Below are 15,784 nucleotides of genomic sequence, written 5' to 3' on the forward strand. Positions count from 1 at the left end.
CAAAAAAAATAAAATAGGTATGGCCATTTCCCCAGTAGACTTTTTATCTTTTTAATTTTTAAACTGAACTCTATAGTCAACATAGTGCTTATGGAAAATTTGATAGCACCTGCAATAGTTATTTAAAATGACTTGTTTTGATATTTTCTGACTTTTTCTTAAGCTTTTATTAAATTTACTGGGGCGACACTGCAACTCTGCAAACCATATTGTGAAGCCATTTGTCTAAACTGGGGCCCATGGCCTAAGAGTTTTAACATTTTTAAAAGGGTTGTTCAAAAAAGAATATGTGACAGGTTATATGCAGCAAACAAACTCTAAAATATTTATCTCTTTACAGAAAAAAAAATTGGTGTAGTACACACAGAATATTGCTTTACCCAGAATATATTATCTCCTAACACTCGACTTGTAATTAATTCCAATTTACTTTTACTTATGTCCCTTGCATCCTTCTAAAGAAAAAAAAAAAGCCAGCAAAATAGATTCTTATTTTTCGTGCTTTGAAACCAAGAACTTTATTAGCAGAAACTTGTGAAGTACACCTCCATGAAGGCAGGAAAAAGAAGAGTTCATTAGATTTTAGAAGCTGTTAATCCTAGTAAGTGACTAATGGTAAGAATATTTAGTTCACTTTTTGGAACTGGCATAATTCAACCAAATTACAATATTTCACTTGTCTCATACTAATTGTTAAAGGATTTAGTATAAAGAAATCAACTATACTGCTTTTAAAAAATAGAGAATGTAATATAAAAACTGAAATAATGATGATGACACTTCTGTTTCTTTCAAAAGAGGTAAGTCTAAAGTTACAAAATTTATTCAATTAGGATGAGTCTTCAAAACAATACCGTAATTCAAAATCACTCTCTAACTTCAGAGATGCTGTTATTTTTAGAGAAATAGCCATGGTCCTCTTAATAATCGCTCTGCAACATAGAGCCTGACAGGTTCAATAAAAGGACTAAAGTCAGCTCTATGTTATCCAAGCAGGCCCATGTTTACTAGGAACTGCTTACATGCATCTGTTCAAATGGGTCACGTAAGCTATTATTCATCTTGCTATCCAAGTTCTGTACAATGTCATTATGAAAATAAGGAGAATAAGCCTATTTTCAAAATTTACTACTACAGCTACAATAGTCCTTTATGTTCTTTACCATATTTTAGCATACACCTCAGCAAGCTGGAGGTAGAATATACAAACTCAAACATCACTGAATTGAGAACTATCACTAGCAACTCAAAAGGTGACTTGTTAACCTCTAGAAACCTCATTATTTCAACATCGATGCAGTGAGTCCAAAGAACTAAGAGGCCCGAATTCAAAGGCAATTAATTAGTAAAAATAAGTTTTCTTTCTCATGTAGTAAAAATGATTGTAGAATAACACTAAATAAAAGCAAGAGGGACATAATAAATCTCTCCAACTACCATAATTGAATGCCAGCAGGGGAGGTATGTAAGGCAGGAATGAAGTACAAATTGAATTGCCATACATACTGAGGTTCCACTCTTGACAGCTGATTTGAATAGGAGGCAACCTATTAATATTCTTAAAAAAACGTTAATATTTAAAGAGCAAAGAGGTGTAAAGGAGCTAATGAATCTGGGGGTGACTGGATGGCTCAGTTGGTTAGAGCGCGAGCTCTGAACAACAGGGTTGCCAGTTCGATTCCCACATGGGCCAGTGAGCTGCACCCTCCACAACTAGATTGAAGGATGACGACTTGGAGCTGATGGGTCCTATTGAAACACACTGTTCCCTAATATACCCTAATAAAAAAATTTTAAAAAAAATGAATCTGCAAGTAATGAACACCACAGGAGTATGCAATTAAAGCATTAATACCCCAGAATATTAAATTAAAAAGTTTTCTATAAGCCTAAATTTGTACAATCTATCCTTTCAGACATTTCCTTGTGACTATGGAAGAATGGATGGATATACAGTTAACAGGTTTTCAGTTATCAAGGCAGAAAACTGGAGAAATAACCAACTGAATCCTATCTAGTATCACAACACCTTACACACACATAGGCATTTAATAATTATTTGTTGGATGAACGCAGCAAAGTAATATCTAGAACTAATTAAAACCAATCTAAGTATCACCCTGCTTTAAAAAGGACCGGTAGTTGTGCAGATTATAGGTTACTATGAGTTGAACTAAGCACATCAATACTATATACACATTAGAAGGTACGTGTGAAACATTTGGGTTTTTAAAACTTTGGTTCAATGACAGAAAAGCAGCTTCTCTGGTTACTGTTCAGGCAGGAATTTTACTCTGCTTGGTTGAAATCAGGGCTAATGAATTTAATAGTTTTGAATAGCTCCTAAGTGTTTCCAATGCCAAGGCACTGGCCAGTATCATATGAGTCAACATATGCTTTGGAGAGTTTCCTGTCAAAAGATACATGTATTATGTGTGGTAGATGAATGCACATATATACATGATATGTACATATATACATGACATTCTTTAATAGTAATTCTTTTCATTGTAGTAACCTCTTATAGATATGAGGTCCATGTAATTTCATTAAAATACTACCTTGGGGAATATAAAATGGGTTTAACTTGTCCACTGAGTTAAATAGCAGGGGAAAAGGAGTATTTTGTCTAGGACACCTAAACTTTAGAGTTCTTTTATTGAAAACAAGAATTTTATTACTCTTCTCAAACATTATATACACAGCATAATTATTTTCTTTCCTTCTCACAATAATCATAAACTTTTAATTTCTATTTCATACGTATGAGGAACCTAAAGAACTTTACTTTGCTTCTGCACGTTTCTCAGAAAGCAACTGAGCATATTTGTGTGGATCTATTTCTGGATCTATTCTGTGCCACCCATCTATGTGTCTATCCTTCCACCAATACCAGTCTTAATTACTTGCAGTAACACAGTAAACCTTACTATCTCGCATAGAGTGATTCCTTGCATTTTATTTGTCTTTTTCAAAATGGTTTTAGATAGTCTAGCTTCTGTCCTTTTACATATGAATTTAAAAATAAACTTGTCTATGTCTATAAAAAACCTTGTTGGATTTTGTTGACCTTTATTTTGAGTAGACATGGCTATTGAATCAGCAGATCTGATTTACTGGTCTGATTGCCATCAATCATATCCTCTCCTTATCTTCAATGTCCTCCTTATGGGGGAGACAACAATGTACAGAGGAAAACTCATGAACTTAGAATGATGTAAGTTCAAATTCCTTATGTGCCTCCCACTTATTTGTATGTCTCTTTCTCATGTTAAAAAGACACACTTTTCCTTACCAAGTTCTGTTGAAGAGTGAATAAAACTGAAGAGATAACATGTGATCACTAAATGTCTTATCTTTCCCCCTTATGTTTAGATATATTTAAGATGAAATGGATTAATCTCTTCGGGTAAAAAATTTACAGTGGGTGTTAAAATTATTATATTTCCTCTTAAAGTCCCCAACCACTTTATAGGAGAGGCAATTAGGTCCTATAGTAAGAATAATTATCTGTGACCTCAGGAATTTTTGTTAGAGATGTGATAGGATATTTTATTCAAGAGTCACTATCCCCTTACTTAGCTAGCAATATGGTATGCAGATTATTTAACCTCTGAATTATAAGGCTATACTACATCAAAATCAGCGAGGACACTAATTTTTTTATTTTTACACTTATGGAAAAGTAAAATATCAAAACTACATAGCAAGAGCATATGAGGCAGCTCAACTACTTCCTCTGCCCCATCTGTATCCCCCACCCCACTTCCCCTTCTCTTTCTTTCCCCCTATTTTCTCCCCCTCCTCTTCCTTTCTTTACTGATGGTAGCAGGTTTATATACTGAGGGCATTCAGTGTATCCCTGAATTGCCCCAATTGTATTACAAACAAACAAACAAAACAGAATGAAACATTACAATTCACAGAAAATTTATTTTAAAGCTAATTGCTTAGAAAACTAATATGCGTTTTTCTTGTTGGATGAGAACTATATGATTATGTCTGTTTTTACTTTGGCCTAGAGCTGTGATTCTTTATCCTCAGCTGTACATTATAATCTGGGGAATGATGCCTAGGCCACCATGAGATCAGTTAAATATGAATCTTAGTAAGTAGGGCACTAGCATGGAAACTTTTTTCTGAACTCCCAGGTATATCTAATATATAGTCAGAGTGAGAAACACCAGCACGAGGAAATTCAAGGCCAAATTTGCAATTCCACTATATTTCAAATGTGTGGTATACCTTTAGATCCTACCTACTTGTGTTCTATTTCATCCTCCAAACCCATCCTCTATTCTTTCCAAACACCTGTTAATTTATCTTTTCCTTATCTTGAATATCAAAATACTTCTTACAGGCTACCTCATTTTATTGTGCTTTGCAAGATCCTGCTTTTTTTTTTTTAAACAAATTGAAGGTTTGTGGTAACCCTGCATCAAGAAAGTCCATTCACATCATTTTCTCCATAGCATTTACTCACTTCCTGTCTCTGTGTCACATTTCGGTACTTCTCACAATATTTCAAACTTTTCCATCTTTATGTAGATTAGATGAAGTAGAGGATCGAATCAATGATTTAGAAGATAAAGTAGCCGAAAACACCCAACCAAACAGAATAGCAAAAATAAATAAAAATCTGGCCCGGCCTGGTGGCTCAGGTGGTTGGAGTGCCGTGCTCCTAACACCCAGGTCGTCGGTTCAATTCCCACATGGACCAGTGAGCTGCACGATCTACAGCTAAGATTGTAAAGAACAGCTCTCCCTGGAGCTGGGCTGTCGTGAGCAGATAGAGGTTGGTGTGAGCTGCTGTGAGCTGCCGTGGGGTGTGAGTACTGCCATGGGCTACCGTGTGCCAGCATGAGTGGCCGGTGGTCAGTGCAAGTGGCTGGCAGCCAGCGAGAGTTGCCGTGAGCTGCCGACTGATGACTGGAGACCTGGCAACCGACTGCCTGGGGGGGGGGAGGAGCGCAAAATACCAGCATGGGCCAGGAAGCTGTGTCCTACACAACTAGACTGAGAAACAACAACTTGAACCGGAGTGGGGGGAGGGGGAGGCAGAACAAAAGGGGGGGGGGAATCCAAAATAATGAGAATAGTTTAAGGGACCTCTGGGACATCAAGCATAACAACATTCACATCATAGGGTTACCAGAAAGAGAAGAGAGAAAACAATGGATTGAGAACCTATTTGAAGCAATAATGACTGAAAACTTTCCTAACCTGGCAAAGGAAATAGACATACAAGCCCAGGAAACACAGACAGTCCCAAACACGATGAACCCAAACAGGCCCACACCAAGACGTATTATAATTAGAATGGCAAAGGTTAAAGACAGAGAGAATCCTAAAAGCAGCAAGAGAAAGGCAACTTATAAGGGAGCTCTGATAAGACTATCAGCTAATTTCTCAACACAAATTGCAGTCCAGAAGGGATTGGCATGAAATATTCAATGTGATGAAAGGCAGGGACCTACATTTAAGGCTATTCTACCCAGCAAAGCTATCATTTAGACTCATAGGACAGATAAAGAGCTTCCCAGACAAGAAAAAGCTAAAGGAGTTCATTACTACCAAACCAGTATTATGAGGAATGTTAGATGGACTTCTTTAAGATGAAAAAAGATAAAAAAAATATGAACAATAAAATGGCAATACCTACATATCTATCAACAATTACTCTCAATGTAAATGGATTAAATGCTCCAATCAAAACATATGGGAGGGCTGATTGGATAAGAAAGTGAAACCCTTACATATGCCACCTACATGAGACTCACTTCAGATTGTAAGACACACAAAGTAAAGGAATGGAAAACGATATTTCATGAAATGGAAATATGTATTTAAAACAGCTGGGGTAACAATAGTTATAGCAGGCAAAACAGACTTTAAAACAAAGGCTATAACAAGAGACAAAGAAGGACCCAGTAATCCCACTTCTGGGTATTTACCCGAAGAAATCAAAATGGTATTTCGAGGGGACATGTGCATCCATATGGTCACTGCAGCATTGTTTACAATGGCCAAGATGTGGAGGCAGCCAGGGTGCCCATCAGTGGATGAATGGATGAAGAGTAAGTGGTACATATATACAATGGAACATTGCTCGGCCATGGAAGAGAATAGGTTCTTGCCATCTGCAGCAGCATGGAGGGACCTGGAGGGTATTGTGCTGAGTGGAGCACGTCAGGTAGAGAAAAACCGATACGTGATTTTGTTTATATGTGCCATCTAAAGAAGAAAAGAGACAAAGAAAACAAACTGCTAGATACAGAGAACATTTTGATGGTTGCCAGATGGGAGGGAGCTGGGGGGATGGGTGAAAAAGGGGAAAGGATTAAGAAGTACAAATTGATTGTTACAAAGTAGTCATGGGAATGTAGGATATAGCACATGTAGGGTAAGGAATGTAGTCAATATTATGGTAATAACTATGTATAGTGCCAGGCGGGTACTAGACTAGTCAGAGGGGATCACTTAAATTATATAAATGTCTAACCATTATGCTGTACACCTGAAATTAATATCAGATAATACTGAGTGTCAACTGTAATTTAAAAATTAAAAATGAAGGGGAAAGGTGAAGGGAATAAGAGTTTCAAATTTCCAGGTATAAAACAAGTCATGGGGATGTAATGTACAGCATAGGGAATATAGTCAATAATACTGTGATAGCACAGTATGGTGTCAGATGGTTGCTGGACGTATTATGGCGATCACTTCTTTAGGTATATAAATGTTGAGTAACTATGGTGTATACCTGAAACTAATATGTTAGCTAAATTTTTTAATTAAAATCTTAAGAAAAGAATAACGATAAATCTACTTTTCCTGTGCTCTATAAATAGAACAACAAAACCTGGATTGACAGCACATAGGTTTATAACATATTTTACTGAGTATTTTAAGCCCAATGTTAAGACCTAAAGCTCAGAAAAACAGATTCCTTTCAAAATATCAGTGCTCATTGACAATACCCCTGGTCACCCAAGAGCTCTGATGGAGATGTACAATGAGAATAATGCTGTTCTCATGCCTGTTAACACATCGACTCTGCAGCCCATGGATTAAAGAGTGATTATGACTTTCAAGTCTTATTATTTAAGAAATACGTTTTGTATGGCCATAGCTTCCATAGAGTGATTTATTCCTCTATGAATCTGGGCAAAGTAAACTGAACAAAACTTCTGGAAAGGATTCACAATTCTAGGTGCCATAAAACACTAGGGATTCATGGGAAGAGGTCAAAATATCAATATTAACAGGATTTTGGAAGTTGATTGCAAACCTCATGGATGACTACTATGGGAGATTAGAGACTTCAGTGGAGAAAGTAACTGCAGATGTGGTGGAAATAGCAAGAGAACTAGAATTTGAAGTGGAGCCTGAATATGTGCCTGAATTGCTGCAATCTCACGAGAAAAATGTAATGAATGAGGAGTTGCTTATTATGGAAACAAAGAAACTGGTTTCTTGACATGGAATCTACTCCTGGTGAAGATGCTGTGAAGAGTACTGAAATGACAACAAATAATTTAGAATACTACATAAATTTAGTTGATAAAGTAGTGGCAGGGTTTGAGAGGATGTGACTCCAATTTTGATTGTGGGTAAAATGGTATGAAGCAGCACTGCAAGCTACAGAGAAATTGTTTCTGAAAGGAAGAGCCAATCGATGTGGCAAATTTCATTGTTGTCTGCCTCTAAGAAATTGCCACAGCCACTCCAACATTCAGCAACTACCACCCTGATCAGTCAACAGCCGTCAACATCCAGGCAAAACCCTCCACCAGCAAAGATTACCACTCACTGAAGGCTCAAAAGATGGTTAGCAGTTTTTTTTTAGCAATAAAGTATGTTTAATTAAGGTTATGCACAGTTTTTAGACATAATGCTATTGCACACTTAATAAACTACAGTATAGTGTAAACATACTTTTATATGCACTGGGGGGGAATCACGTGACTTGCTTTTTCAATATTTACTTTATTGTGGTGGTCTGGAACCAAACCAACAATATCTCCAAATTATTTGGACTGTATTTCTTACAAACCATCTCAAATACTTTCTGAAATGAAACAAGGCATACGTAAAATAAAATACTATTTCTCTCTCTCTCCTCTCTCTCTCTCTCATACACACACACACACACACACACACACACACACACACACGAGGCCATACTTCAAATATACAGATACAATTTTAAATTTAGCAGCAAAATCAGTTACATAGAATGCTTCCAGGGCAATTCAGAAAACATTTCTATCATCTACAAAAGCCAGATTAAGTTTAGCTCTAAATCTCTCTCCCATCCAACTTTTTTCCCATCTAAAAACAAACCAAAACTAAACAAAATACACAAAGAACAAAAACTGTCAGCAAGAATAGTAAATAATCTTTAGAAATAACAAAAATGTGTAAACATTGTATAGCAAATTCTGTCCAAGTACTCAAGATCCCAAGAGCTCACCAGATCTTCAGAATTGCTGCTAAAGACAAATGGCAGCACCCACCAAAAGAAAAATTATAGGAAGGGGAAAAAATCTTGTATTTCACCCTCAAAATTATAGATGAAGGAGACTATGAGAGGGGTTGTATTAAAACAATAATATGGTCCAAGAGAGCAACAGCACCAAGTCAGGGCTTATTATGGAATAAGGTAATGATTAGCTCTCATGATGACACAATCACGGTAGGGAAATACAGAGGCCCTGCCCTGAGGGAACTGACCTGAATATTTCCAGACCAAACTTGTTTAAAGGAAGACAGTCTTGGAGGAACTGGGAAGGGACCAGTGGGGTTGGAGGAGGGGCCAATAGCACCCTTTCAATTCCAAATAAACCTGGTGCAAGTATGTAAGAAATACAGATGTTCCTCTTTTCCACATTCCAGAAAGAAGCACCAGTCACTATTTCAGAACATCCCCCTGCACCCAGGGGCTGCTGAATATTTAAAATGAATATTGAAGAAGCAAGAATTACAGGCCTAAGGATCATTTAAAAAACATGAAAAACTACTTTATCTAATAATAAGTGCATTCATGTTCGGTAGTAAAGATTATAAGCATGCCAAGCATGACCAGAAATCTTTAGAATGGTTTCCTCTTACTCAAGACAATACAAGAGAGGGAGAAGTTCATTTTGGCTTTTTATCTCCTTATGCTGCAAAGATCTATTTATCTTTGTATTAGTCCAGTGGCTAGCATAGATAGGTACATTGGCAGGCAGGCAGGCATTAAATATCTGTTAAAATGATTAAGTCCTACCACAGCATTCCTAATCTCTGATATTTATTCTTCCCTCTTACTCCCCAACATCTAATCAGTTACCAAATTCTATTTTATCTCTGCAAGGTCTCTACCATCAGTCCTCTCCTTTCTACCCCTTCTGGCCTAGTTCAAAAATCTCACTATTACTTCCACTGACTAATACAATAGCCTCCTAGCTGGTATTCCCTACCTTCAGTCTCTCCCCAACTCCAATTCATCCTATACAATGACATCGATTATTTTTCAAAGTATAGATCTGGCCATGCCATGTCTTCGAAAACCTTCAGTAGCTCCCATTTACTGAATAATGTTGAACCCTTAAACTGGCTTTAAAAGCCCCATACAATCTGAGCCTAGCCTACCTTAAATACATTGCCTACCTCATCTCACACTATATCCCCTCTCTCACATCACAGCCTTGTATCCTAGCAATGTGAGATTCTTCCTTCCTCCAAGAGTACATCCATGCCTTTGCTTATGTTGTCCCTACCCACCAGAAAGAACTATGCTCCTTTCATCTCTATGGAAATATTATCCACTCTCGAATGCCCTGATCAAATTCAACCTCTTTCACAAGGCCTTACCAGATCCGTCCCTAAACCACAACTAACATTGTTTGATGGTCTCATGACTTGTATAAGTTTCTGCACATGTCTATTTTGCTTACCTGAATGTAAACCCATGGGGGTGGGGTGAGACTCAGAATGGTATATCTTTAGGCATTTCACGTTGTAGACTATGTACTGCACCTGCCTTGTACCCAATAAACAATTGAACTGAACCAATTCCTACCATGACAAAAGTTCAGAATGTGGGGGGGGACACCTAAAAATTAAATGTCAGTGAAACACCTCATTAGTCAGTTATAACAAATCAAATTATTTGTCTCTTCTTATCCCCCAAATGTTCGTAAATGTAACCTCATATTTAATCCCTGAATCACCCTATCTGTGATTACAAATGTGATCACTATACTTAAATGAAATGATGAGATCTAGGAAGGAGATTTTAAGAAAACTGCTCATAATAGGGAAACTGGAGCTATGATCATAGCTATCTAAATCCCAAGGTTTTAATATAGGTGACAATAATTCAGAATTTACAGGCAGGGAAATTGGCATGATGATGACTGTGGGGAAAGAGAAGAAACTAGTGAATACTGGAAACCTACTACATACAAAGCACCTTGCTAAGTGTACTAAACCCAGTACTGCATTTCTTTTAAATATAAAAACTCTTAAAGATGGTTTTCTCCCATTTACAGATGAAGAAAGTGAGGCTCAGAGGTTAGGTAACTTGTATTGGGTCATACAGCTACTATGAACTGAAATTAAGATTAGAACCCAGATTAACCAGCCTCCAAAGCACATGGTATTTCCTCTATTACTACAGAGTCTCATGAAATTAATTACAATTAGCAGTTTTTTTTCCAAATCTGCCATATATTTGCCATCCTGCTTAAATTTTAAAGTCTGTGGCTTTAATCCCAAACTGTTTTTATCAGTGAACTGTACTACTCTCAAAACTAACTTCCTTAAACAAAAGTAGTATTGATAAAGAAATAATATCAAAGTACCAATTATAACATAGCATAATGATATATTAATAATACGCCATTTGAAAACTCTATATATAATCAACTCCTCCATCAGGAAACATTCTCACCAAAAAACAAACACAAACTAACTGCACAAGCTGTAATATACACAGCATTAACTCATGAAAAGTTCAGTTTATTAAAACAGGCTGTTCTTTTATGACCCTTGTCCAGAATCACACCAATATCCTCAAGTATAGGTAACCCCAGTATAACACGGTTGTTAGGTTCCTTAAAAATGCCATTGTTATGCCAATCTGTGTTATACGAAACAAAGAACTAGTACAAAAAAGGTGGTTAAGTTCCAAAAATTAAAGGAAACATATTATTATATTTCTATAATTGAGAAATATCTTTATTAAAGCAACTTTCACCAAAAGTGTAACATATTAATATGTGTTAAATAATGTTTTCTTCATCATCACTAAGCACCACTAACCGAGGGCGTTTTCTTTTTGACATGATATCTTCATCCTCTGAATTTAATACTGCACGAACAAAATGGATTTAAAATTCTAATAAATTTTAAAATTCTGCAGTCAAATCTGATACGACATCCACGCTCAAATGAAAAATTTCAAATGAGATATCTTTTGCTCTTAAAAGCTCTTACTATGTTCCATGTTGTTCGGGGATTTCCCTAATTTCGAATGAGATATTTTTTGCTCTTAAAAGCTCTTATTAAGCTTTGTGTTGTTCGGGGATTTCTCTAATTCTCAAATCGTATTAGAGCAAAACCGTGTTATGTAAGTGCCGTGTTATACGGGGGTTATCTGTAACACCTCCTTCCCTGATCTTGATGGAATCCAGGCAAGAGTTAAAATTGTGGCTGTCTGAGGGATGATGCTCTTTGAAGTCCCTACTATTCCCAGTAGACCTAATTGATATAGTCCCTGCAAGAGCTCTCACAACCAAAACTTCTTGCTTATCCTATTTCCCATCTCCCCAAAATCCCCTTTGCAGTAGCCAACAGAGCCCATATTTCCCCTTTGCAGGCCCTTTCACTGGAATCAAGCTACTTCTTGTTTGAACCCTCGAACACATTTTTTCATAGAACAATTTTTTTACAAACAGTGATTAAGCTCTTCATCATTATACTTCACCATTGTGCACTGGTTTAAAAATGTAACTACCCTTAATAATTTTCCCTGTAGGAAAACATGTTAATAGTCTCAAACAACCAATTCTCACACTTCTGAATGATAATTCTGGGGTTAACAACTGCCATAAAATAAGACAGTTAAAAGATATTAAGACTCCACAATATATGATAGTGTATACCTTTAATTTTACCATGATGCAACACACACAGAAATTGACAGAAGTTATTTCCTTTGATATTAAAGTTAATAGATTCTCACTTACATTTTCTTTAAGGAGTCCAAAATATACATTTTCAAAATATATATTCTACAATTAAAGCACCCTTAGTCCTAAAAACAATCATAATTGAGTGCCGCAAAGCTCATGCTCAAAGGTTACCATTTCTAAAGCCAACATCAACAAACATGTAATTAAAATAAATATAAATTCTGGGAAGTAAAATTGCTTCCTTCTTATCAAAAGAATACCGTTAAAAACAAACAACACAACAAACCTCTTCTAAGTACTAAGCAGGTCCGTTCATTTAGTTTTCACCTAGAATATTTTTAGTTAAATCAGTTGCAGGATTAAATCTTACGAATCATAACTGTTTCAGCCAAAGAAAGCCGAAATCCTATCTTTACCACATTACCTTCACCTTTCGTTTTACTTCACTGGGATTAACAATTTCCACTCGAGTATTTTCCAAATTGCTAAAGTAGAGACCCATTGTTAAATCTCTATAATACCTAAAACATAATGCAAATAATAAAAAAAACAACATATGCAATTACAATTTAAACCATTTCTACATTGAAAGCTAACAAAAACAATAAAATAATAGGCATGCAAAAGGCTCCCCACCTTTCATCCCATCCTAACATCCAAGCATTTAACTGTCTTTATAAACCAAATGCCTGGGGCTATGTCAATAGACTACGTACAAAAATAAAACAAAATTCCTCTCCTCTGGAACTGTCTTGCTAGAGAATTCCTGCCAGTATAAAACATTCCCACATTCCAAGAAGAAATGAACCACTCTTCATTTGTCTTGTTCTTAAGAGATGTAGAATATTAAAATGTATTTTGGAATTGCTTAACTTTGTAGTAAACTATTTCCTGTAAGTAGAAAGGGCTCAACTTTAGACGCCTTCTGAATTTATTTCCATTACATTTCTTGTTAAATGTTATCCTGGCACGTAATTTTAACCCCAGCTCAGTTGGAAATTTGAAAGGGAAAAAGGAACGAGTTAAACAGAGAATAGTCCAAAGTGAATTTTAAAGGATGGAGCAAACACTTAAAGTTTGCACCTTGAGATGTTGAGGAGTCTGAGTCCTACCTCAAAATATCCTACTGTGAATCAGTTTGGCATTCAAGTATTTTTAGGAGGTCTATCGTGGCCTCTACTGGAGTACTAGACTGTTGTCAATCCATTAAGGTATCAGAAAGGGTTCCGACTTCCAATCCCCAAAGACTTGATATTGTGTTTAAATGCTGCCCGCATTACTGGTAACGACAATAACAACAAAGCAACAGCAAGAAAAGCGGAGTACCTGTGCACACCTAAGTTCTCACCGCACAGCTGTTCGAAGCCCAATCAGAACAGTTTCAGAAGAGCGGGAAGAGAACCAAAATATTTCGTTTGAACCTCGCAGTCTTACCAAAGATATGTCTTGTAAGGGCTGGGGTTTACTTTGCGTCTTTTAGGGACCAAAGGGGTGGGGGGGAACAGTTTCGGAAGGCAGAAAGATGTTGGGGAAAGAGGGAGGTAGAATTGAGGGGACCGCAGAAGAGGCAGCAGAACATCACCTGAATGTAGATTAAGAAACTTGGCCTCCAGTTAATTTCCGTTTCGGTTGTTATAAAGAACCACAAGCCACAGAGAAACGAGAAAGCTAGTAACTAAGGAGCACTCATCCCTACGCGCAAATGTCCCCAGAGTTAGTCGGTCACCTTGTTGGGTTTTTGTGGCGCTGGGTTCCTAAAGCACCCAAGATTCACCAGCGAGGTGGAGTTAGCAGCTGTTCCCGAGCAAACCCAGAGCAGCGGAGAAAGAGGGATGCGCGGAGCCAGTCGCAGCACCCGGCGCGTCTCCCAATCCCTTTCCAGGTCGCAAAGTGAAGAAACTTAGTCACTACTCCGGCGTAGCCCACGAGGCCGGCACTATTCCCCATGTACAAGCCCGCTCTCTGGTCCCCGCCCGCTCTGAGCGAAGAAAGCGCAGTTGGGGCAGCGCTTGCTCCGCTGCCCCGCAGCCTCCAGGGGGATTGCTTGGACACCCAGCTCCCCAGCACCACGCCCCTTCTTTCTCGAGCCCTGGCCAGGGTCCAGAGGGAAGGAGGTAGGTGGCTGCAGCCCCTCTTGGTCACCACACTAACCTCGCCGCTGCTAGCGCCGTCGCCGAACACCTCCATTTCTTGGTCCCAAGGCTCGTCCTGAGGAGCGATCGGTAACATCGCCACTTCAGGAGCACTCGAACTGGAGCTGCGAATCGCCAGCACAGCCGCGCATCCCGTCTTTTAAGCCTGCCTGCGGCCGCCGAGACCCCCCCGGCCCCGCCTTCAGCGACCACTTCCGTCGCCGCAGGGTCCCTCAGAGGCGGGGAGCGGGGGTCGCTTCCACCACAAGCTGCTGCTCCCCATAGAAAAGAAAACTCTGTGCTGCCTCTCCAAGAGCTGCCGCTCGGCTCCGCTCACCACTGCCGCCGCCGCGACTGGCGCTTGGCGGTGATTACCCCCCCACCCACCCCGGCACCCTTCTTCCCCAGGCCCCCTCCCCGCTCCCAGCTCTGTCAATATGGCGGCAGCGGCGGCGTTACCTGTGCGGCGCCTGGAGCCCCCCACAGCGGCGGCACAACGGCGTCACCCGAACGTCAATGGAGATTCCCCAGCCTGGGGTGAAGGGAGGGTGGGAAAGAGGGGCGGGGGTGGATGCGGAGGACCGCGTGGTTGGAGGGGGAGAAGGGAGGGGGTGTGCTGGGCGGGGTAGGCGGGAGAGGAGTAGTAAAAGCCACTGCTAGCGCCTGGGTAAACCTGCCCACTCCAGGGAGCATGCGCGGCGCTGTTCACACATGCTCAGCAGGCCCTCTCAAGTCTACGAAGCAGCCTTGCCCTGCCTGCGGGACAATTCCCCAAAAAGATACGGGGAACTTGGGGGCCCTCCTTAGCTTTGGAGGAGTCAGTGTCAGGGGTTCTCCAGGAATATCTGCTTGCAGGGCTCACAAAAGCAGGTGTCCTATACACCGAACCACACCCATTTTAATATTTGGAGACAAACACTAGGGCGGGGATTTTAGTCCATTATACATTAGCTTCCAAGAAGCATGAGGCCGGAGAAAATGCATTTGAAATAAATTAGTATCTGTGGGCCCTAACTCCCCTTCTGCCTGTCCCATGGTGTTTCCACTGGTTGCCTTTGTCAATCAATAGTAGTTGGAGCCAATTCAACACCAACAGGAATCCCCAATTTGGTGTGCGGCTAAGAAGGAAACTTTATTCAGTGCAAAACAGCTCAATTGGGATCTAACACTACAGCATGGCTATGGAACAGCTCAATAGTGTTACAACTCATTATGAAACATGTCTGTGAGGTGGCCCTGTGGCCAGGCCTCTCTCTGGTTAGACAGCTCTACTTCACTCTGCCTGTTCTTTTCCATTCTGGTCCTGTGACACATGACACATCTTTAGTGGTTCATTCTTCATGTTTCAGCGCTAGTGGGAGAAACACACTCTTAGGTGACGAGGGAAGATGCACTCTCCATACTGGAAGGGAGCTGACTTATATAGACGAAAGTCCCCTCCCCTGGTCCCTGATTGGTCTGTCATGCAAA

At 39.3% G+C, this 15,784-nt stretch overlaps 1 protein-coding gene across 5 annotated transcripts in view; it reads right to left on the minus strand.

The window, feature by feature from the left end:
• The window catches only part of RPS6KA6 (ribosomal protein S6 kinase A6), a 100,145-nt gene extending 85,217 nt beyond the window's left edge, over positions 1-14,928 (minus strand). For 2 of the 5 annotated variants that reach the window (XR_016020034.1, XM_074323580.2), the window contains exons 1-2: positions 14,774-14,922; positions 14,334-14,586 (exon numbers count right to left, since the gene is read on the minus strand). Coding sequence is in view for 3 of the 5 variants with exons in the window: in XM_074323580.2 (XP_074179681.1) it covers positions 14,334-14,411 (78 nt within the window). In the remaining 2 variants the exon portion in view is untranslated. Of the gene's footprint in view, positions 1-14,333; positions 14,587-14,773 lie in introns of all 5 variants that reach the window. The other 3 variants (XM_074323578.2, XM_074323577.2, XM_074323579.2) reach the window with 3 other exon arrangements.
• Between the last annotated feature and the right edge of the window lie 856 nt (positions 14,929-15,784).

This window comes from Rhinolophus sinicus, chromosome 18 (genome assembly GCF_057876585.1).
Source record: "Rhinolophus sinicus isolate RSI-liver-muscle chromosome 18, RSI-T2T, whole genome shotgun sequence".
NCBI lineage: Eukaryota > Metazoa > Chordata > Mammalia > Chiroptera > Rhinolophidae > Rhinolophus > Rhinolophus sinicus.